We start from the raw sequence: 23,610 nt of genomic DNA, 5'->3' as shown, positions 1-23,610 counted from the left end.
AACTGTGTGTGACACAGATCCTCAGAACCTACCAACCAATCCACGGTTCCTCAGCCAGGCCTGTGTTCCAACTACTGCCCACTGTTTTGCAGTTGGGCTTGACCCACAGCAGGCCAGCTGCTGCCCTTCGTCGTGCCTTCCACAGCCTGCTAAGGCTGTCCCCTAGAGCCTTCTCCTATGGCCTTTCCTGATGCCTGGGACTGCTCTGCCTCTCCAGCTTCACCTGCAGTCCTCTCTGGGTACTCCTGCACGCACATATGCATGAACACATACACACGCACGTTCACACCCATGTACACACACACTGCCTGCCTCACTCCTGCTCATCCCTTAAGACCTGGGTTATTCTCCAAAGTTCCCTGGGCCCTCCCTGAACACTAGAAAACCACCCACCTTGGCCTGAGTACACTGCCACCCCAACAAATTCCTGGACTTGTCCCTTTCATGGAAATTCTGACCTCTCAAGGGGCTCCATAACCCCACCTGCCCCCTCCCTGGGGTCTGGCACAGAGAGGTGAATGATCCCAGGCCTGTGTCCATTCCACATGCTGGAAACACCTTTTAAAAATCATACACTATGTAGCTCCAAGTCCATAACTTGGCATGTACATGGAGGCCAGTGAATAATAAGTTAAAATGGACAGAAAGTCAAAATGAAACCAACTCTAAGAGCAGGGTTGCTGGCCCCAGCACTTACCACCTTGCTCTTTCCCACTCCCATGCTTCTTATTTCCTATTCTCCCCTGACACCCCAACATCTTTGCCTAGTGTTTTCTTGAGATCTCCATGTAATCTGAACTTCTGAGGGAGTGCTGACTCCTGCCCTTCGTCATTAGGCATTTTCATTTTTGTACATTCGTCCAGTACAAATAGTGTGCAAAATCGTAGCCATGGCAGATGCTGACAAGAGTGGGTTTCCTCTCATGCTAGCAGGAGCCAAGCTCAAGACACTTGATTCTATCGCAGGCTGAGTGGGCTCGGCAGGGCCCTTGCATGAGTTCCCCAGAGAATGTGTGGGGTTGTCACCACCCCACACACAGACCCTGTTGCCTGAGTGACAGCAGAGCAGGACTCATGGTCCACTTGCCTGGCACTGCAACCTGCCCTTTTTCCTGACCTGACATCTTCACCCCCTTTCATTAGTGACTGTGAGGCTGACTGAATTGCTGGAGACTCAGTGTGGACAACTCCAAGAGTTAGAAACTCCATGGGGACCAAGTCATAGGGGACCCCCACAGTACTGTGAGATTTACCTCCTAGAGCTCAACCTGGTTCCCACAGTATTTATCAGAGGAAAATCCCCTCAAGCTTCCAGCAGGAGAAGGAAAAAGAACACATCTTGAAATAGACCCGAGCACCTGTTCTGAACAGAGCACCTGGCCAGCCTCAGTGGAAGCTACAGTTGACCCTCAGACAACAGGGGTGTGAACCGTGTGGGTCCACTTATACGTGGATTTTTTTTTTTTTTATAAATGCAGTATAGTGTTGTATATGTATTTTCTCTTACTTATGATTTTCTTAACATTTCCTTTGCTCTAGCATACTTCATTGTAAGGAAACAGTATATAATACATATACAAAATATGTTAATGGACTGTTTATGTCATTGGTAAGGCTTCTGGTCCACAGTAGGCAATTAGTTAAGTTTTGGGGGCAGTCACAAGTTATACATGGATTTTCAGCTGTTTGAGGGGCGTAGCACCTCTAACCCCCTACATTGTTCAAGGTCAATTGCTGCTAACCAGAGCTTAACCTGCAGGGGTATCATCAGAACCTATCTCACCTGGAGGAAGGGCTTTACCCATCTCAAGCCCATCCTACCCATCCTGTCCCACCTAAGGGGTGAAAAAAGAATAGAAACCCTCGTGAAGTTCACAGTTCAGAGGCACAGGCTCATTGAAAGATAGAGATCTACTCATAGGGTTATGGGACACCTCCCCTCCCTCCACCCCACCTCCACATCACTGCAATTCCTTTTACCCACTGCATCGCATCTGGCTGTCAACAAAATTACAAGGCATACTACAAGGCAAAAAATACAATTTGAAGAGACAGAGCAAGCATCAGAACCAGGCGTAGCAGGGAATTGCCACACTGGAAATTTAAAACAACTATGATTAATAGCCCTTTACAACACTTTATTATATTCTCTCTTGTTTCTGATTCTCTAGCGAAGTCCTTCTGTAGTTAAAGCCACACCTTCTTTCTATTAGTGCCAAAACATGGTGGGCGACCACTATTTGGACCTCAGTGGACATACCCCAGGAACCTTATAGGTCCCTAAGGGAGAAGCTGGCACTTCAGGGTACTCATGGGGAAAGACCCTGGGCAAGGCTACCAGGTCATCTTACTGCACCCTTCATACCCTGATGGAGACCTTTTACGTCCACTTAGAATGTGAAGCTCTGACCAGCACATCGCTTGTAGAGAGCACAGACAGCCAGAGCCCCTTGCTCTCCCTTCTCCTGCATACAACGCACATTTTTAAGAGGGGTCCAAGTGTGCAGCTGCCAGCCAACTCCAGGCCTCAGGACTGCCACGTCTCCCCCTTGGAAAAATTTTCTCCTGGAATGGAGTAACTTCACATCTTAGCTGTGCGCACATGTAATCTCACCAGAGTCTTAAAGTGAAGGATGTAATGGTTTGTTAAATCAAAACCAGATAATGCAGTCATGCCTGCCTGCCTTTTGTTTTAAGCCCCAGTCTGTGATTTCTGTATTCACCAGGCAGCAAAGTCCACTGGCTATGAGATGGTACTTTCTCTTGAGAGGCTCACCAAATGCTAGAACCGTGCACACCACCTTTCAGCAAGCACACGCTTCACATTCAGGTCCCCCTTCCGTACTTTCTAAAACCTTTAGCTAAAATTCACTTTGCACCTATTTGCTAGTAATGAAGAGGTCAGACCACCAGCTTTACAATCCGAAGATTTGGGTGTGAGTCTGAACCCATTCTGACCTGCCTATGGCCTCAAATATGTTGGTGGGCTGGGCCTCCTGCACCTCAGCTCATCCTCCAGGACAGGACTGGCTTTGTCCTATGCAGTTACACAGGATCCCCACTCTTGGAGGGCCCCACATGTGCTCTGTTAATGCTCTGCCGTCACCATCTTGAAATTCTTAAAATTTGTAGAGGAGCCCCTGTTTTCATTTTGCACTGGGCCCCATAAATTCTATAGCTATTCTTGATCCACCTTTCTACCTCAGGGGTTTGTTCTGGGGATTGAATGTATTATCCTAGATAAAATTCCTAATATAGTACCTGGTACATGTTCATCTCTGCCACTTACCAGGTGCTTGCATGTGGCCTAAGTGAATGCTGGCTCACTCCCCCCTTCCCAGTCTCTGTCCCAGTTTGCCAAACATAGCACCCAAGGACAGGATGGCACAGTGTGCCCACGTCTGTAGTGCCAGAGTAAGGCAAGCTGCTCCCTTCTGAGCTGTGACTGACACCCCTCAGGGTGGTGGGCTCCTTCATGCTTCTATCAGAGGGGTGCGGTGGGGGGTCAGGCAGCCCAGAGAACACATGCAGGCCACTGTGACCTCTCACACCAGCTCTGGCTCCAGCAAACTTCTTACCCTCTGCAGTCAGCTTCCTTACATGGTACTTGGGGGGACCATCCTTGTTACCTTAGCCTCACCTGAACACTAAGAGCTCAGCTGTCTTGTTCTCCACGGGAAAGAGTAGGCTCTTTAAAAACACTGAATGAGTGAATGAATGAATGAATGAATGAGTGAATGTGAAGGTCCAACCAATGCAAGTCAAGCCTTATCTACACAGAGTACTGTGGGTCTCGGTGTTCACATCCCCTGCCTTCCCCCCACCCCACCCACTGGCCTCAGAGCCCCTCTTGGCTCAGTGCACTGGCCTGTCCCCACCCTGCCCCGCACTGCCTGTTCACTCTGACCTGTGTGCACGTGGAGCCTCCTACCCGTGGAGCCCCCTGCCCGGTTCACCCACCACCTTTCAATGCCTTCTCTCATGGCTCATTTCTTTCTTTTCCTCAATGCTGCCATTCATCCAGGTTCACAGCAAGGACTCTGCCAGGTGCTTCTTAAAGCTTGGGCTCCCCTCTCTCCTGGGAAGACTCTTCCCCCCTTTTCCAGCATACACCCCATGCCTGAACTGCAGGGAACCTGGGCCTTGCTTCCTCTGATCACACCCTGAGACTGACTTGTCATTTGAATTGCCCTCCTTCAGCTTCTACCAAATTCTCATTTTAGTGAATTAATTTGAGCTATGGCTGGAAATCCTGAGTAATCTTTTTTTTTTCAATATCATAGTCTCTTTTTTTTCCTTTTGTACAAATTCCGTAAATTATCCTGACCCACTCTCCTCTTATAGTGACTGTCTCCCTGATTCAAAGGAGAGAAGCTAGGCTTCACTTTCCGTAAGTTATCTCATTTCACCCTCCAGCCGCCCCATGGGAGGTATTTTTATCTCTGTTTTGCATATGATGATACTGAAACCCAAGAGGCAACTAACATGACTTGCAGAGAGCCAGCCGACCCCTCACACACACACTCACAGATGGCAGGGTTTTTCTAGGAAGGGCTCAGCCAGGGCTAACCTGCATAGTAGGCAAGTGGCTAAGACCCATGGTGCTCTTAGAGATACACAAAAATGTGTATTTCTTTTAAAATCAAAAGAAAAAAATGAACTTTTAATACTAAACATTACATTTATCTTTAGACGAATGCCACTATAAAATATGACTTTTAATATTTTGGGGGAGAAGGGATTCATGAAGGTAAAGCACCCGGGCCCAAGAGGCCCTGCATCCCTGCCTGGCTCAGTGCGCCAGAGGCCGAGGGCTGGGTACCTGCCAGTCCCTGCATTGCCATTCTCCCTACAGCACTCTGTCCTGCTCCCGGCACTCTGACCACTTCTGCATGGCTGCCCTACCTGGAATCGTCACACTCCTCCCCTGGCTATCCTGCTTAACCCTGCAGGCCCCCTGGGCTGGCCAGCTGCCTGGTGGCTGTTTTTGTGCCTGCCCTTAACCTCTGCCCTCAGGAGATTCACTGAAAAGTAAATGCTTGAGGGGAGCCAGGACTCACTCTCTCTCTCCCTCCCCCTTCCCCCCGGTATCTTTCTTTTACTCTCTTGGCTTTTTAAGCCATGTAATTAAGTTGATCTTCACTTAAAAATTTAAAGAAAAATAAGTTTTCTTTGTCATGTTTCATTATTACAGAAATATTTCATGTTCACTGTAGAATTATATATATAAGACCAAGAGGAAAGGGGTAGGAAGATTCTCTCTAGAGCGGAGGTGACTTTGAGATACTCGTGGGGCATCCAGATGACAGCTGGAAGACAGTTGGGAGAGAGATCTGGGCAAAGATAAAGACGGGGGGGGGGGGGCGGCCAGGGGGCTGGGGGGGGGGGCACAAAGAGCCTCCTGGGGCTGCACGAATCACTCCAGATGGCATGGATCTTCACACAGGCACAAAGGGATGGGTGGTGAAGAGCACTTGCTGAGTGCCCATTCTGTCCTGCTCCATACCCAGTGAGGATATATGTGTACCTTGTTTCATATTGAAGACATTGCACAGATGTAATATTAATTCCAGTTTAGAAATATGGAAACTGAGGTTCAAGAGATTGTGTCTCCAGGCCCTCACTGTGCACCACTGGCACTGTCCAGCCTTGATTTAGGTGTGTCTCCCTCCACCTGTGGGATGCGGCACCCCCATGCTGGGATGAGTTGCCCATGACCCCATGCCCTTCTGCTCGGCTCTGTGCAGCCCTGAGGTCACTCTCCTGCCTCAGAAGAAAAGGCCTTTCTTTATCCACCCACCCCAGGCCACTTGTGCTCAGCTGTACCCTCCTCTGCCGGCCCACACCTGCCAGCCCAGCAGCTGCTAATGAAGTGCCCATGGTGGCACACAAGGGCTGGGTTGTGCCCGTGAGAGCCCTGCCTGCCAAGGCCAACCCACACAGAGGTCTCACTTTCCCCTGGGGAAGCAGTGGGCAGCTGCCTCCCAGGTTCACTGCAAGGGCACTGGGAGAGAATAAAGACCCCACCAATTCCTAGCCGATTCCTGGAATGCCTCCACCACAGAACCACCCCTGGGCTGGCAGCTTTGTCTTGTGTTAAAATATTTCAAGCCACAGGACCATTACTGTATTGTGTGTTATAGTTTGCTAGGTCTTTTCAAATCCGTTCCCCATCTTCATTCAAGAGAGACTACTCTCCCTCTTTGAGAGGAAATAAAGTAAAGCTCAGAGAAGCTAAGTGACTTACAAGAATTTTGCACAGCCAGAGGTAGTAGGTGGGGCAGGACGGGGACGCAGGTCTCTGATTCCTTTGGGAGCGCACTGTTTGTACCTCAGAAACTCATTCCTCAGGTTCTTAAGTGGGGGACAGGATGGGGGTGATGCTGAGGAGCTGATTCTGGGACTGTAGGGTCACTAAAAGGAAGAAACTTTGACACTGGCCCTACATTCTCCTGTACCTTGGCATACACGCACGTGCATACACACACACACACACACACACACACACACAAGAACAGGTGCATATAGTATGCACACACACACACCCTTTACCACTTCCTTGTGGTCCTCAGCAACAGACTGGCGTCACTGCCAGGTTCAAGGCAAGGAGGAGTTCTCTTGGGTTCTAGTTTGGCCTGGGGCAGGGTGAACAGACATTTCGTTTATGGGCCCTACTAACCTCACAGAGATTGCTGGAAACAAATGTGAGATGTGCTGCCTACAGCATCTTTGGCCTCGGGCATGCTTGTGAAACTTTTTCCTCTGCCACCGGTTTTCAGACACTGCTTCCATCTCTTTGCCTCAGCCTGGTATCTCTGCAGTACACCTGACTATCGGCAGTACGTTCTGCTTCTCAAAGCCTCTTCTGTCTGTGATCTCATCTGAGGTCAATGCAGTGTTCAGGCCAGATCCCCTTAACCACCTGCCTCATGTGGCAGACAGGGACACACAGGTCTAAAGAAGTCAGCAAGGTTGTTTTGGTGATCTGGGATTTGGGCTCATCATTGCCTGTTTCATGCCTCCGCCCCCCCCACCCCCTGAACCCATCCAGAGTCTATTAACAAAGACAACAAGCTATTAAGTCCATTAATAAAGGCAACCTTCCCTCTGGCAGGTTATCGATGCAGCACCTACATGTATCAGTGGTTAAATTCAGGGCCAGTTTCCAGATTTGACCCCTGTACACACCACTCTTCACTCCCAGCCTATTACACCATCTGGGGTCCCTTTATAAGTCCCAAATCTTCAGGGTCCCCTTGGGAAGCAGGTGACACAATCCATGAGCCTTCAGCTTCTGGTGAATCCAGTCCAGAGCATCACCTTCAGATTACCATCATTCAATCTGATGCACTTTGATTTTTGTGCAGTGAGCACCACCTGTGTGCAAGGGACCACACAGGAGATACAGGAGACACAGACCCTATCTTCAAAAGATCTTCAGCCTAGTTGGGGAGCAAGACCCAAGAACATCAGAGGGCAAAAGAATTCAAAATACCCTTCAAGCCACTGGCCACACCTGGTTCAGGTGCATGCAGCTATGCAGGTCCCCTCTGGAATAAAGGCCATGTATCCCTGAAACTCCAAAAGAAGTAGCTTCTCACCGGGGGTCTCCACCCCAAACACACACGCGCGCGCACACACACAGAGAGAGAGAGAGAGAGAGAGAGAGAGAAAGTGGTGTCATGGCTACAAATCTCCATTGCAATTTTTTCCAGCAGAAACGGCATTTCCAGAGAATAAATTCTTAGATGAAGTCTGGAAATATAAAAGAGATAAAAGCCTATCTGATGTAGTCGAGCTGAGAATGAGAGGCAGGTGACCACACTTCAGGGGCCCCTTGTGATAGTTCATGTTCAAATTATCGCTGGACACCAAGGGCTTTGTGAACCCAGTCTATGAACTCCTTCCTGCTTGGTGCCTGGTGCTTAAGCCAGAGTGGTTCATTGACATCTAGTCATTGTTGGTTGTCGGTGATGATACTTGGGAGTTTGTTCTCACTGTGGTTAAATGTTTGCCTATAGCCAGACTGTAATGTATGCCCAGCTGTCAATCACTCTACCAACTAATTCCATAAGCACAGTTTTTATCAAACTTCAGAACCCCAGTTCTCAGACTCCATGAAGAAAATCTGAGAAGCTGGAAAGGAAACTAGACAGAAGAATCGATTATGAAAGCAATTTATGCACAAATTTTTACTAACCACCATATACATTCCTGGTTCATCAGTGGAAACATACATCCTTCTAATCTTTCCTAGGGATTAAGGAAAAGACAAATATGGGTATTAAGGAGGGCATGTATTGCATGGTGCACTGGGTGTTATACACAAGTAATGAATCATGGAACTTTACATCAAAAACTAGGGATGTACTGTATGGTGACAAACATAATATAATAAAAAATTATTATAAATAAATAAATAAATAAATAAATAAATAAATAAAATTTAAAAAAAGAAGACAAATAAAGTATAAGACAAGATCCCTGCCCTCAAAGCATTGTTGGGCTTCTTGGAGCAGCAAGACACATATCATAACAGGAAAAAAAAACAACCAATCCTCCTAGGGAGACATTTCTTATCACACGAATTCAGGCTGCAGATCAAATTGCCTTTGTCTTATGATTATTCACTGAAATAGCTAAGTAGATATCTAGATATCTAAAGAATAACTTAAAGTAATATAGCTCCCCAAATGTAAATTATGACCTAATACTAGCTAATATTGGTAGGTAATATTAAATTATGGTGAGTTTCTACTTAGCTAGATATAATTTTATCTTGTATCAAGATTTAATGCTTGAAGAAACAAGTTGTCAATGATCAATGTTGATTGTTGAGAATGTTCTAACTTTGGGGAATGACTTCAGTAAAGACAAATTGCAAGACGTAAAAAAGGAAAAATATCATGTAAATATACGGGGTACCCATGCTATGCAGGGTGAGCTGGCCTGTCTGAAGAGCTGCACAAATGTTTACTGGTCATACTCACCAGAAGCCACTGTCCCTCACTGTGAGGGGGGTGCTGGGGTGGCACCCCATCTTCAGGACACAGGACATTGCTGTGAGTGGCGGGGTTGTGATTTGAGCCCGGGGACATCCAACCTCTGGGCCATCTTTTAACCCCTGCACACGACCACCATTCATATGTGCAGAGTATAGGGAGTTTCCAAGGAGAACAAAGTTTTCTTTCACAGGAGGAGGGAAAGAAAGTTGGTTCGAATGGGCTTTTTAACTACATTTCCTTGTATCAGGCTCTGGTAATTACCCCTAGGACATTTCCTATTTAACAATTATGGAAATTCCAAAAAGACCTTTTGGAACATGCTATTTTTAAAGGACTTATTTGAGTGAAATGATATTTGTCACTCACTGAGAAAACAAACAATGCTGGAAAAAGTCAAAATCCATCTTGGAGGACAGTCAAAGGGGGACAGAATCCACAGTCTTCCTTCAAAGTTCAGACACCCTGAGGCTGTGTTTCCCATTCAAGAGCACTTCGGGGCCATTTATTTCCTGAGGCTTTGGTCTCCGCCTGCCTATTTTCACTGTTCTTTCTTCCCTCCGTTTCCAGGGTGGTGCTTTTGGGATAAGCCAACTCTGAAATTGCACCGCCTTGGAGGCACAATTATCTGAGTTCCTGGCCTTATCTTGCCCTCCTTGTCCAGGGGCTGTGGGAACAGAAGTCTGACTGTCTGCGCAGATAAAAGGCTGACCTCTCACTGCCCTGCCTCCTGCCTCCAGGGTCCCCCATGGTTCTCCTTTGAGCTCCCGTGAAAGGGCCCTCCCCAAGGGGGAATGAGCACAGGGTAGCATTCTCCTCTGTCTCAGTTCATGATATCTCCTTCTGAGCCAACAACCCCCCTCTCACGGACGCTTGGACTGCAGCAGGACATTTCCCAGACCTCTTCTGGCCTCCCTGCACCAAGCCCTTACAATGTAGCCAGCAGTGGCCATTTATCCTGTTCTGGGACCCAACACCCCCAGGGCTCGGGATTCCCTGGAAAGTCCCTTTGTGACAGGGCCTGGACAATCCGTGCTATTGGCCAGAGAAGGTACACAGAGCCAAGTCAGAGAGGCCCGGGCCACTGCCCTCAGCGGCACAGATGGCTTTGACCCTGTGGAAGGTTTAACTCAGAGGCAGGACATCACCCCTCCTTGCCACCTTGTCAGCTACTGTTGGCTCCACCACTAAGCTGTGAGAACAACCTCAGGATAATGATCTCACCCCCTTTGGCCTCTGTGTCCCTGATGCTTGTGTACTCATCCACTGCCTGCATTCGGACAGCTGTGCATTGCACAGGTGAAAGTTCAGGCCTCCAGTGTGACAGACCTGGGTTCAAGGTGCAGCTTCGCCACTCAATGTCTTCCTCCCTGTGGGCATCTTAAATGAGAAAATATAGGTAAAGTCCAGGCTTAGCATGGGGCAAATATTCAGTAAATATTAGCCTGAGCAGGAAGGGAGAGACTCAGTGATACAGAGACTTAAACCAGGGGTCTACAAACCTTAAGCCCACAGCTCAAATCCAGCCTGCCACCTGTTTTTATAAATAAAGTTTTATTGGAACACAGCTATACCCATTCATTTGTCTATGACTGCTTTTTTGTAACAGCGACCATATGGCCCTCAAAGCCTACACTATTTACCATGTGGCCCTTTATCAAAAAGGTTTGTCAACTCCTGACTTAAACCAACAAGAGAATCTCTAATGGCTCAACTTTCAGGACTAGAGCCAACCTGGGCCCCATTCCCTCTCTCTGGGGGTTACCACCACCCCAGTGATGGATAAGAAGCCATGGAAGAAAGACTTGCAGTCAAGGTCAAGGACCAGACATCAGCTGGGGAGGCCCACATGGGCCAGGCTGGGGACACACAAAGTGCCTTGGTTCCCATCACTCGATCTGCCAGGGCCCAAGCCACCAAGGAGAGGGCCCCTCTTGTAGTCTTCACTGTCTCTTGTCCTCCAATCACCCCTCTGTCAGTACAGGCACTGGGGGCTCTGCTGCTGCCTTGCAGAAAATCCTCACTCACCTTGACAGGAGTGGGAGGAAAGGCAACATATGAGATAGGCTCCCCCTGAGATCTATAGCTACAGGGCCAGCCAGCTCATGTCCCAAGTTCAGAAAACGGTGCTTCTCACCCACAGCCCAGGCAGGGAAGAAGGATAACTCTCCACATGGCAGGTGTTGGGTGAGGTGCATTGCCCCAGACCTTACTGAAACCTCTTACCCCCTTGGGAGGTTATCACTTCTCTTTTCAGATTTGGAGCTAGATACTCAGAAGTGTGTCCGCATTTGACCAGTTACCAAATGGTGGATCAAAGTTCAACCTTAGTGTCCCTGAGTCTAAACCCATGTTCTTTACCTGTGTCACCTACACCAGGTAGCTGGTAAGCCAGGAATTACATTCCATGCCCATGTATTGAGGACCAACTATGTGAGGTTCTGGGGATATGACAGTGAACAAGCTAGCAATAATCACAAACGGGAGCTTATATTCTATGGGGCTTGGACAGATAGACACTAGACACATGGGGATAATGTTCAGTACATCAGATAGTGCCAAGTGCTAGAGAAAACAATCAAGTCAAGAAGGGAGACAAGGAAGGCCAGGGATGAGGGAGGTACCATTTTATTTAATTTTGTTTTGTTTTGTTTTTTACATAAATTAACTCATTTATTATAGGCTAGCAATGTTTCAAATGGTGGAACTTCTACTGGTCTTTCAACTCCTTCAGTCTTCGGATGGCAGACTTTACTGTGACGGCAGAAGTGGTGTTGTAGGTCCAGGAACCACTGGCTACAGTTTTCATGCAGAGCCATGATGCCAGATCCCCACAGCTCATTTTTTCATCTTGGTTTTGCAACAGAAGGAACAAGTGTACTTGGTGTGCTGGCTTATTTCAATCTTTTTCATCATTTTCCTGAGGGAAGCACCATAATGGGTCCCATATTTACCCATGATTCTGACCTTCTTGGTGCATTTAGCCATCTCACCACAAACTAGGTCTGAGCCCAGAGAGGCAAGGGAGGTACCATTTTAAAGAGCATGGCCAGAGAAGTCTTCATTGGGAGAGATGATGTTTGAGAAAGACCTAAGGGAAGCCAGGAAGTCAAGCAGGAATATCTGAGAGAGGACATAATAGGAAGAGAGCATAGTAAGTGCAAAAGCCTTGAGGTAGAAGGAGGCCTGGCCTGATCAAGGAACAACCAAGAGGCAGTGTGACTGGGAGAGGAGGTTGGGAAGTGGTAAGAAGGAGATGAAGACAGACAGGAGATGTGGCAAAGAGACAATGGGACTATCTCCTAACACTTGTAGCAGCTGGAATTCCACCATCCTCCCAAGTTTTGGGGCCTCGAAACCTCCTGGTAGAATGCTCCTGACCCTGAGAGAGGAGCCCTTGAGCATCTCAGATAATGCTAATTAGCTGGAGCTAATGCTCCAGCAAAAGACTAAGAGCGAGGCCCTGGATGAGCCATGGCATGTGGTGAGAATGACCTACGGTGGGGGCGGGGGGAGAATGTAGGGAACTCCTAAGGAGTGCCTGAAATGCAGGGGGATGGAAGCTAGGGGGGACTCTACCAAGACCCCATTTGTCCTCAGCTGTCCTGAGAGATGCCTTAGTTGAGCGCACAGGTGTGTGCACACACAGAGGCCAGCTTCCAGAAGACTCTCTGAAATTGCTAGTTGCATCTTCTGGGTCTGAAGGTTTTCTGCAGGGACTGAGTGTGAGTGCAGAGCCCCGGGCCCCATGCACCTGCAATTCACAGGGCACTCAGGTCCCTGATGGAGCAGCTTGGAGCAAAAGGATGTGGATCAGACCCTCACCTGCAGCTCTGGGTCCGTGGAAACCCGGGGGTACCAGCCCAGCAGAGAGCACAGAGCAACAACCTTCTCCCCTGAGGAGGAAGGTCTGGCCTAGAAGGGGGTAAAGAGAGAACCATGAAAGCATATGGACAAGAGTGGTCCAGCCTGCTGCTCCTGGGGTCCAAGCTGCCACCTCACTGGTGAAGGAAGTCCCTACGCCATGTTCAGCCTCACCCAGTCTTCCCCAGCGGAATGAAAGCACAGCCCAGAAATTCAGGCTCCTTCTCCGGGAAATCAGAGAACTGAAGAGACCAGTTCAGAAACCTCAGGTTAGAGCCCAGGATTCCACCACCTCAGACTCTCACCCCACCACCCCCACGACCCCCACCACCCATGTGCAAGATAGGCATTAATACAACTCCCCCACCCCGGCAAGTCGTACTAGCAGTCAGGTTCATAAGAATGCAAAAGATGTTAAGAGGTTATTTGCACCTGCTTTATATTTGCACATGTTTCTGTTTAGTCTGATAAGCAGTCCAGACAGCAGTTCAGTTAAGTGACCAAAGCCAAGTAAACAGACACAGGAGTGCCTCCTCTCCTCACATAATATGATCCCAGCACGAGAATCCAGCTTCTATGGAAGTGACTGACTTCTCATCTCCACCCGAGCACCCTGCTGGAAATCAGGCCCCCTGAGCAACTGTTTATGCTTGGAATCACTGGCACAGAGCAAAGCCATTCACATTTCCTATCTCACTTTGTCCTCTCCCAGCCTGGTACAGCGGAGGGTGGAGGGGTGGAGAGGGCATTAGCATTTATCGGACTCTCTCTGTGCCAGGGTGCCAGGGCAGGCTGTTCATGTGCCCACCGGGAAGGACAGTGCTGTTACACACCTGCTTAGAAGAGGATCCTGGGGTCCTCATACAACTCAGTATCCAGAGTGTTCCTGGAAAAATGTAAAGTCTGTCTCCAGGGCACAGTGATAGCACATGGTCCAGCCAGCACTAGGATTCAGATGTAACTTGATCCCATAATCTCTGGAACTCTGCAGACTCACGGGCAGGCAGGCAGTGTGCTCCTCTCTGTGACATCATGCACTTTATGTGCTGTAGTTCTAAGGAGACAAATGCTTCAGGCTTAATCACTGCCTGTTCCCCCCAACACACCTGCACACACACAGCCACCCCAGTCAGGAGATGTGAAAGGCAGCACGCACCCTCACTGAGCTCAGGTCTCTGTAAGCTTCAGACCCAGTGTGCATGAGGGTGTCCACTCACTCTTGCCTAAGGAAGCCTGTGGTGCCTTGTCCTGAGCCCCTCTCCATCCATACCAGCAGGTCTCAGACTCACAGGCAAGTAGCCGGCTTGTGTCTGAGTGCAAGGACATTATATTTCTTCTGGGGGCCTTTTTCCCTCCCCTTTATTCACACTGAGGGCAATGGAACCTTCACCCAGGCTGGCCTCTGATAAGGCTCTAGGCAGTAAGAAAGCAGAGCTGAGCCTCTTATCAGACAGCTGCAGGGAGATCCATCCAGTGCCCCACCTGGTGGGCCTGGGGCTGATAAAGTGGGTCTGGGCCCAGCCGCTCACCAGATGCTTTCTCATACCAGTTCCCAGGGCCCAACCCCTCAGAAACAGGAGCAGTGACACCCAGGAAGCTTCTTTCCATTCCTAAGCACCAAACAGACTTCTGGCCATAGTCAGCAGGACCTATGGGGAGCAATTGGGGGTAAAGTTTTGGCAAGAAGGGTTGATGGAGAAGGGGATCTAGAGAGTTTTGGGGGACTTGGACATGGCAGTGGGAGCTGGCACCTCCCATGGACATATCAGGACTACATCTATGGGTCAAGCCCACTCAGAGTCCTCCGGGAGGCATGCAACTGTTCCCATTTTTCAATCAGACATGGAGGCTAGGAGAGGGAAGGTGTTAAGAAATTTCATTTCCTATGGTGTGGTCAGGTTTGAAGTCAGGTTTGCTGGCCCCAGAAGCTCAGGCTGCCTTCCTCCCTCCTGGGAGCTCCAGTTTGAATTAGAGCAAAGACTTATCCCTTCCCCTTGCCACCACACATACACACACACACACACACACACACACACACACACACATAAACAACACACACCCCTCTTTTGGATGACAACCAATTTTATCTTCTAAAGTTAACTACTTTTCCTTTAAGCTGTTAAACTTTCCCATCTTTAGGGGAGCAGACTGATTTTGAGAAAGTTGTCTCTCTGGACTTCTTCCCTCTGTAAGATGGGCTGGTCATCCCCACCTCAGAGAACCGCTGTGTCCAGTGCCCTGCCAGGAGCACACAAGCTCCACAGATGGAGGGCATATCGCTGCCACCGGCCACCAGGGTCCCATTACCAGGCTCAGCACTACACTGGGAGCAGGGCCAAGGGTTGGCAGAGGTGAGCAGCAGTAGACCCTTGGGCTCAGGTCTGGGTTTGAATCCTGGCAACGGATGATGTCTCTGAGACTCAGTCTCTTCGTATTATATAAAGCAGGGAGGGCAATGCCTGTTGGCAAGGTTCTTTGGGGGATTTCAGCTAATGAGAGGAACTCATGATTTATGTCTGTCCCATGAGAGTGGGTTTTGAATGAGAGAAGCATCATGAGTGGAAGATGATGCAAGTGAATCCCCGGCATGGAACAGACTATAAAAAGCAGAGGCATGGGCCCCACTGACTTCCAGCTGCCCCTTGCCCCAGGCTCTGATGCACGTGGATGCAAACAGAGTCTGAAGGGCCCTCCAAGACAAGGCAGATGCGGCAGCCTCTAGGCAGGTGGGTCAGGCAGGGCCTCCCAGAGAGCTGGCCTAGTGACTAGAAGCTTCCATGGAGGGGGTGCCACTCAGAGTGGGCCGGGAGGATGAGTGCTGAGGAGTGAGGCCTGAGCCTTCAGATGACCTGCCAGGATGGCTCCATCAAAGCAGACCTGATGGGAAAGCTGCGGCTCCTGACAAATGCCCAAATTGGGACTGTGCCGATAGTGTGCCCTGACCTGGAGACCGAGCTCAAGGCCTGCGATTATCGCCAGAATACCAAGAAATGAGCAACTCTCAGACACCAAGGGTGACAAAGCCTGAAGAGCTAGAGAAAGGACAGATCAAGGGTAAGGGCACAAGGATAGCCAGGGTTGGGGGAAACAGTCTCTCTCCAATCTCTTCCCTGAAACTAACCAAACCATCACTGGTAGTCATTCTCTAATGATTAGCCAAAGGATTAGTGTATGTAAAAGTTCTGTGGTGTAGAGAGATAAATGCAAAAGATGGTTTTACCACCTAGCACCTAGCAGGTGCTCAGCAGTTGTTTTAGCAATCACTGCAAACTCCTGCTTTCATAAGCTCTCTTCTGGATGATTTTTCCTGCTGCATTTCAATCTGGTCTGCTGCGAAGACCTTTCTGTCAGTAACCTTTTGATGACCACCTTGCAAAATACCAGGGTACAAAGACTAAGGTGCCATGGCCCTTCCTGCACCCCCAGAGTTGTTTTGACGTACTTGGTGAGACTTTCCATAGTAACAAGAGGTCACTTCCACTGGGAGGTCAGGACAGACATCCTTCTTGATGTGTAGACATTCGTTCACCAGGTAGGCCAGGTGGAGTGGACATTTCAGGCAGAGGGAACAGCATAAGCCAAAGCCTAGAGGTGTGAAATAAAATTAGAATCTATGTGACATACAGTGGCCTCTTGTGGGACAAGCAGGAGGGATGTGAACATGTGAGATAATAATGTTAGAATTCAGGCTAGCTTGTGCCTCTGGCTCTGGGCTGGGGCCCAAGAGATCCCAGGGCTCTCCCCCGGGTGTATCCCCCTAGAAAACTCCCAGTCTATCTGGTAAGCTGACAAAAGAACCAAGCAGTCTATGGAGCTGTCTTGTAATATTTGGGACATACTTATACTAAGAAATTTGTTGTTGTTTATCTAAAATTCAAATTTAACTGGTGCTCTGCATTTTATCTGGCAACTCTAGGAGGATAGGACCTGGGCATGGGTGTTTTTTAAAGGGTCCCATGTGATTCTGATGTTCAGCCAGAGTTGAGAACCACAAACAAGAGTCTCCTGCTTTGAGGGAGGAACCCACATACTCACTGCCTCAACTCCCAGGCCAGGTGCCTGGGTGCAAAGCCCTCTGGGTAAATGGAGCACTTCTAGTCTTAAAAAGCATCCTTATTTCAAGCGTTTTCAAGATCCCCTTCTTACTCAGTCATCCCATCCTTACATGGATGCCTCCCACAATCATTAAAAACCTATTTTTTACATAAATTTGAAAATCTGAAACACATCCTAATATTTAATACTTCAAGTGATATATTTATTTTGTAATAATTTACATAATTACAATATAATTATTGTATAATTATGGAAGTTATTCATTAACTGTATTTATTTTAATACAAAATAATAAATCATTGTTCATAACCCTCCTATCTCTTCTATCACACCATCTCCTTCACTTAACTTCTAATCACACTCCTGTCAGAACCTCAAACTCTCTAACCCTCAAGTCTCCCAGCCTTGTCAAGTGTGACTTCCTGGACCTCCCACCTCACACCCATACCTCTCTGCTCATGTCCACTACTCTCAGTCATGTTAGTCTTTTCATTGTGTCATGCTGATCCTTTCTTGGTGGCTTCCAAGTGCTCTTCTAAACTTGGAAGAGAAAAGGCTCTCCTCTCCATCCCTGTATTATTTCAGAATTTCCAGAGAATCTCCTTTTCCATAATCTCTCACTTGCTAATGGCCTACAATAGAAGATGTAGTTTCTTTAACCTGACCTTTAAGATTCTCTGCTTCCTGGGGCACCTGAGTGGCTCAGACAGTTAAGCATCCACCTCTTGATTTCAGCTCAGGTCATTATCTCAGGGTCCTGAGATCGAGCCCAGAGTCAGGCTCCATCATTGTCTCTCTCTCCCTCTCGCTCTGCCCCTCCACCACCACTCATGCTCTCTGCCCTCTCTCTCTCTCTCTCTCTCTCAAAAAAAAAAAAAAGATTCTCTTCTTCCCATAATGAGATGAATAATGAAGTTCATTAATGATATTGAATGTGGTAGTGATGGTAGAAGAAGTAATATGACATGGAAAAGGAAAAGAGGAAAAGAAACCCAAGATATGTACTGGATTAGCCATTCATATCTCTCCTTCCTTCTCCTAAAAACATAGCTTCTATATTCCACCCAAAATAGATATTTGAAAGGTGTAGAATTAAAAACTGCATTTTTAAAAATATGAAACCATCCCTGATAAAAAGGATAAAATTATTTGAAATCTGCTCTTAGATGACCTGATGTATCTGGGAGCCTTAATCCTAACTAGTCAAACAGATCCAACTCTATAACAGGCTGGTGCCTCTTTTGGTAACTGTGCTTTCACTCTGTTACTTGGTTTGCTTAAGAAAGTAGTATATCAGTCTGACAGAATAGTAAATTGTGTCTGTACTTACCCTTTTCCCCTAAGATTATGTTAGATTCCAACCCTGCATTAGTATGTTAAAATCCCTGATGAGGAAACATGCACAAAGTCTCCTGTCCATATCAGCTGTATTAAAACATCCGATTCACTACTCGTGTTGGTCCTGAGATATAATCAATTATTGGACTTTAACCACACTACCTGCAAAATTCCAAAGTGAAACAAAGTGTAAGTTTGTTGGCTTTCTTGATTGGTCTCCAGGGCATTTATCATTTTCTGTGAAAGAAGCATTTAATTTAGATGGCAGTTGATTTGTGTCATGGGATTTCAACTGACAGGAGGAAGAGTTATGTATGTGTTTATAGCTTCTTTGCTTTTAAAAGATTAATGTTGGGGAAATATAAATCATAAGACCTGAACGGGGGGTTGGGAAGACAGAACAGGAGTGTGCCAGAGTGATGGATTGAGACGTATCTTCATCAGCCAGAAATACAGTGGGAGGATGGGGTGGAGGGGTGGTGGGGCGGGTGAAGTGAAGAGAAATAGCTTTTCCTCCCCAAGCACAAAGACAGCACAGGGGCTTGACTGAGGGCAGCCAGCTTCCTGGTTCTGGTGCTAGATGCAAAATGAGGTGAATTGGTAACTTCTTGAAGCTGCTTTTCTGCCCTGATACCCAGAGGACAAAGGAGGGCTAACAGCAGAGTGGGAAGCATCTGGAAGCCCAACTATACCAGGAGATAAACAAGCACTCCTACCCTCAAGTCACAAGCACTGTTGCCCTCTTCTTCCCCCATAAGGACCCCGCATCCAGGGGTCATATGTGTGTACACACGCATGTGCAGGAACTATGCTCAGATAACTGGGAATGATAAGAGCTTGCATGTGTCGAGCAGTGCCTCTCTTGGAACCATGTAGATGCATCCTTCTGTGTTGGTGAATTGGCTGAGCATTAGAGAGGGTCACATGCAGGTGGGACTCAGGAGCCAGGACCTATACCCAAACCTCTCTGGCACCACAATCCACACTCCCTGTACTGTGCATCACAATGCCCTCTTCAATCACTTTAAGATGATTTCTGTAGAGCAGTGTGTTGATGTGCATTTGCCCTTCTCTTCACTGCCCCAAGCAATACATCACAATATATAGGTCAAAATGTACCCTCCCTTTCAAACACTAGTCCAGCTTAAAAAACAAACCACAGAAATATCATTCACAGTACTAGCTAACAGGTATTGCATATAAAATCATACTGCGCCATCTACATGCATCATCTCATGTCATCCTCACAACTGCCCTCCATAGTAGGTTCTCTCATGATCCATTGCATGTGTAAGAACCGTGAGTCCTAGCACACCTCCGCCCAGGGTGGAGAGAAAGCTGCATCCCTCATTGCGGGTGCCCTCACTGGCTTGGGAAGAGGAGAAATATTCCAGGGAAGAGAAGAGGAGCCATGCATGCCTCCTACTTCTGTGGCTTTCGTTCCTTCCAGAATCTTCACCACATCTCACCCTTCTGGTCTGTAATCTGGAGGTCCAGCTGTCTCAGGGCCACTTTGGCCTCCCTTAACACATCTTGGGGGGAAGTGGTCTTGTCTGTCTTTAGAATGTGGGCATTCATGCCCTCATCTGACAGGCTCTACCTGCGGCTTTGAACCGAGAACCCCAGGCAATAGGAGTGCCCTCCACCTCCTGTTCTCCTCCCCACCCTGCTCCTCTCCCACCAGGAAAGGGCTCTGCCACTCCTGTCCATCAAACCTGGTGAAGGAAGGAGAAAAACATTTTCCACATCCTGTTCACCAACTGATGAGCCTTCTGGAAAGCCAATAACAAAGCATGGCTAACTAAATCATCATTATTTACACATGCAGCCTGATCGAGGACATTTAGTCATGTAATTAGGTACCTAATTATGCTGAAAATGCAATTATATGATTTTTTAAGTGAATTAAGTCCTCCAGAGAAGTGGTAAGGATTAGTGCACGTGATCCACCTGGAGAGCAGAGACCGTAGAGGGCACGTCAGTGTGACCCTGGGCTGCGCAGAGACCGAGTGACCTGTACTTGAGTCATTTGTGTGAGCGCACACACACACACACACACGTCTCTTGGCTTCACTTCTGTGTCCCCAGGACTCTACACTGGCCTGCTGCATACCAGGAGCTTAATAAATGACATCCATTAATATCATTGAAAGCTTAGTGTGCATCTGTGGAAGGACTGTTTAATGGCTGACTTGGAGACTCTTAAGGAGATTATTTATTTAACATGTGAGAGGCAGGTGTGCAGAAAAATGATAAAAGAGTCAGCTGGGACATGTCAGAGGATATTTTATGCAACATCACTTATTCGTTCACGCAGCATTGTGTCAGATGTTGAGGTATATAAAATACAGTCCTTGCCCTCTAGTAGTTAAAAGTCGGTGCGGAGACAGCTGTGATTTGAACAAGTTGTTCAGCAAACTGCAGCCTTCAGACTAAACCCAGCCTCTGGCCCGTTTTGATAGAGTCGTGGTTTTTACATTTTTAAAATACTGTAAAAAAAAAAACACAAACAAACCAATGAATAAAACAAAGAAGAATATGCATCGGAGACCACATGTGGTCTATGTAAAGCCTAAATATTTATGAGAAAGCTGACTGCCTTCTGCAGGGATAGAGGAAGGAGCACACAGGCCCTTTGCAGAAGTCAGGGAAGGCTTTCTAGAGGAGGTGACATGATCTAAGCTTGTTGGCAGAGCAGGAGTTTGCAAAGGCCCAGAGTCGCGATGGCATGGTACAGCGCTCAGGCCTCCCTGGAGCTTCCTAGCAGCCAGGCGGTCGGAACATGAAAAACAAGGATTAAAGGCAAATTGGGAGGATTTGTACCTGAAATAAGGGCTGTAGGCATCCAGAAGTTCTGAAATGTCAGGCAGTGGAACTTGGACTAGATCTTCAGCAGAAGAACCAACAGGCATCTGGCCAGACACACCAGCCTGTACCCAACATCGATCAGAGGAAAGGGACAGATGACTCAGCTTCTCAGGCCCCTTGTAGCCTAGATGCCACTGACTTTATACCTTGAATCATCAGAAGGTCCCTCTGGGGACTGAATGACGGGAAGAGAAGAGCAACTGGATGGAAGAGAGAGGCACATACAGACAACTCTAAGAGTGCCCAGGCCTCCCATACACAGACGCCAAGGACACGGGATGCCCCAGCACTCTCCGGTGTGGCTCAGGGCTTCCCTGCTGACCAGCCCCTCAGCACAGCCTGGCATCTCTATCCCTAAGCCCCCAGACTGCATCACCAAGCCCCCTTCCTTCAGCATCTTGTCCCGTGGGGGAGGATCAGCCTGGCCCCCCAAGCACACTGCATTTCTCTCCCACACTCTTGTGCCCCTGGGCACAGTGTGGAGACAGAGGCTACTTCCGAGGCACTGTCACTCCTTCCTCCCCAAGAGCCCCTTCCTTCTAAAACGCAAACATCCTGTTCTCTGGGGTGAGGCCATTGCCCCTGCTGCCTCTCTCCCACACGGCCACAGTCATTCTCAATGCTGTGCATGCACACAGGGGACTTACCTCAACTCCTGCAATTGGCATCAGCCACCAACTCCTACGGTCACTCCCTGGCAGGGGACACTACGAGTGACCCCATTCTCCATTTCAGTCACCCTGCTCTCCAGAGCCCCTGGCACTCCTAGCTCGTGCCCATGTCCAGTCCATATCTCCACTCAGGCAATTGCTCAGAACAGGGGCACCCCCACCTCTGCTGCCAGGCCTCCTCCCTTCATTTCTCACCTCCTCCCTTCTGCAGCTCAGATTCTTCGGCCCATCGCTGTAGTCCTTTGTTGTATGTCCTCAACTCCTGCCAGTAATCTCTAGAAAGTATGTTCAAGCCCACCACTTCTCACCACTTCCCCAAGAGTCCAAGCCACCACCTCTCCACCCTGGGTTTTATCACAACACCACCACCACTACCCCCCGCCGCCCTGGTCCCCTTCCCCTGCACAGTGTAATCCTGTCAACGTCTCAGTTCATGTCACTCCCCTGCTCAGAATCCTCCCATGGCTCCCGTCTACCTCAGGGTAAGAGCTGATGCCCATACAGGGCTCTCAAAGCCCTACGCGGTCTAACCCCAGCTCACACTCCAGCCCTTTTACAACTCGTTACAGCCACACGGGCCTTCTGGCTGTTCCTGAAATATGCAGAGCTGCCCCACTTTGGTGCCTTTGCACTTGCTCCTCCCTCTGCGTGCAGCACTGTTCCCAGACACTCTCATCCTCCCCCCATTGCCTGGTTCAGGCCCTAGCCACATGCCACCTTCTTCCTGCTGCCCTCCCGGCTGCACTGTTTAAACTTGCAGCCCTTACCTGGAGCCCCCTCCTCTTTCCTGCTTCATTTTTTCTCTTAGCACCATCTAGCACACTACAGAACTTATTTACTTCTCCTCTGCATCGTCTGTAGTTCTTCCCTAGAATGTGAACTCCAGGAGGACAAGACCTCTGAGCTATTTGTCTACTGCTATCACCCAGCTGGTTTGCGTTGAATGCTCTCTTCGTCCTTTCTCATTCTCTCCTGTTGGCTCAGTCCAGATACGGCCAACTTCTCTGTGCTGCATGCCTGCACCCAAACGTGGCCATGGTTGCAAGCACACCCCACTTACTCACACAAAAACACACGCTTGCACACTCTCACACTCATACACGCTCACACGGACCAGCCCCACCTCAGCACCATGACCACAGCCAGAGTGTGCTGTCCAGCAAACCACCACCTTTCCCTGCCTCCCCTCTCTCCAAGTCTCCCACATTCTATAGAAGTCTCCGTTTCAGTTTATCTCACTGGAAAAAAAAGAAAAAACACTTCAAGTAACATGTATAGAAATGTTTTCGCGGAGCTTTGCTGTGAAGCGCGCAGAGAAAGGGGCCAGGAGCAAGATGGAGACAGGGTATCAGGGGAGGTTTTTCTTTTCTTAAGTTCAGGGATGGTCATGCTGCCAGAGGTGATCTGCTAGAGGTAGCCCATTCAGTGATGCAGGGGAGAGGGGAGGATCTCAGCAGAGTGTAGTGAGACATGGGTCTAGAACTCATTCAGAGGTGCAGAGGTCTGGAGCCCAGCTAGCCCTGGACAGCAGCAAAGAGAAAGCTGAGATCTTCTGGACGCAGTGCTCCCTGCTTTCCTCCTGGTCCTCTGCCTGCTCCCTCCCGGGCTGCCCTATGGAAGACCCCTGGCTCAGCTCTTGCTCCTCTTCATCCTGCCCTTGGCTATCAATGCCACTGAGATGGTGGAGGCCCCAGCTGGGGCTCCAGCCCTTACCTCTGCCCTGAACCCCAGGCCCTGTGTGTGGTGGCCTACTCTGCACCTGTGCTGCAGACCTGAAGGCTCTCTGAGCATAGCGGCCCCCCACCCCCAAC

General features: G+C 48.6%; 2 protein-coding genes across 2 annotated transcripts in view; one reads left to right on the top strand and one right to left on the bottom strand.

The window, feature by feature from the left end:
• Positions 1–23,610, top strand: part of GYPC (glycophorin C (Gerbich blood group)) — a 43,467-nt gene that overhangs the window by 4,620 nt on the left and 15,237 nt on the right. The gene's annotated exons all lie outside the window — the stretch shown is intronic.
• On the bottom strand, positions 11,648–12,005 carry LOC113263477 (60S ribosomal protein L37a-like). The gene is given in 2 exon segments (XM_057317051.1): positions 11,648–11,816; positions 11,819–12,005. Coding segments are annotated over 2 exon segments (276 nt in total). The 5' UTR covers positions 11,991–12,005; the 3' UTR covers positions 11,648–11,712.

This window comes from Ursus arctos, unplaced genomic scaffold (genome assembly GCF_023065955.2).
Source record: "Ursus arctos isolate Adak ecotype North America unplaced genomic scaffold, UrsArc2.0 scaffold_1, whole genome shotgun sequence".
Classification (NCBI taxonomy): Eukaryota; Metazoa; Chordata; class Mammalia; order Carnivora; family Ursidae; genus Ursus; species Ursus arctos.
Note: the sequence above shows the minus strand (reverse complement) of the source record. Positions and strands in the feature narration are given on the sequence as shown.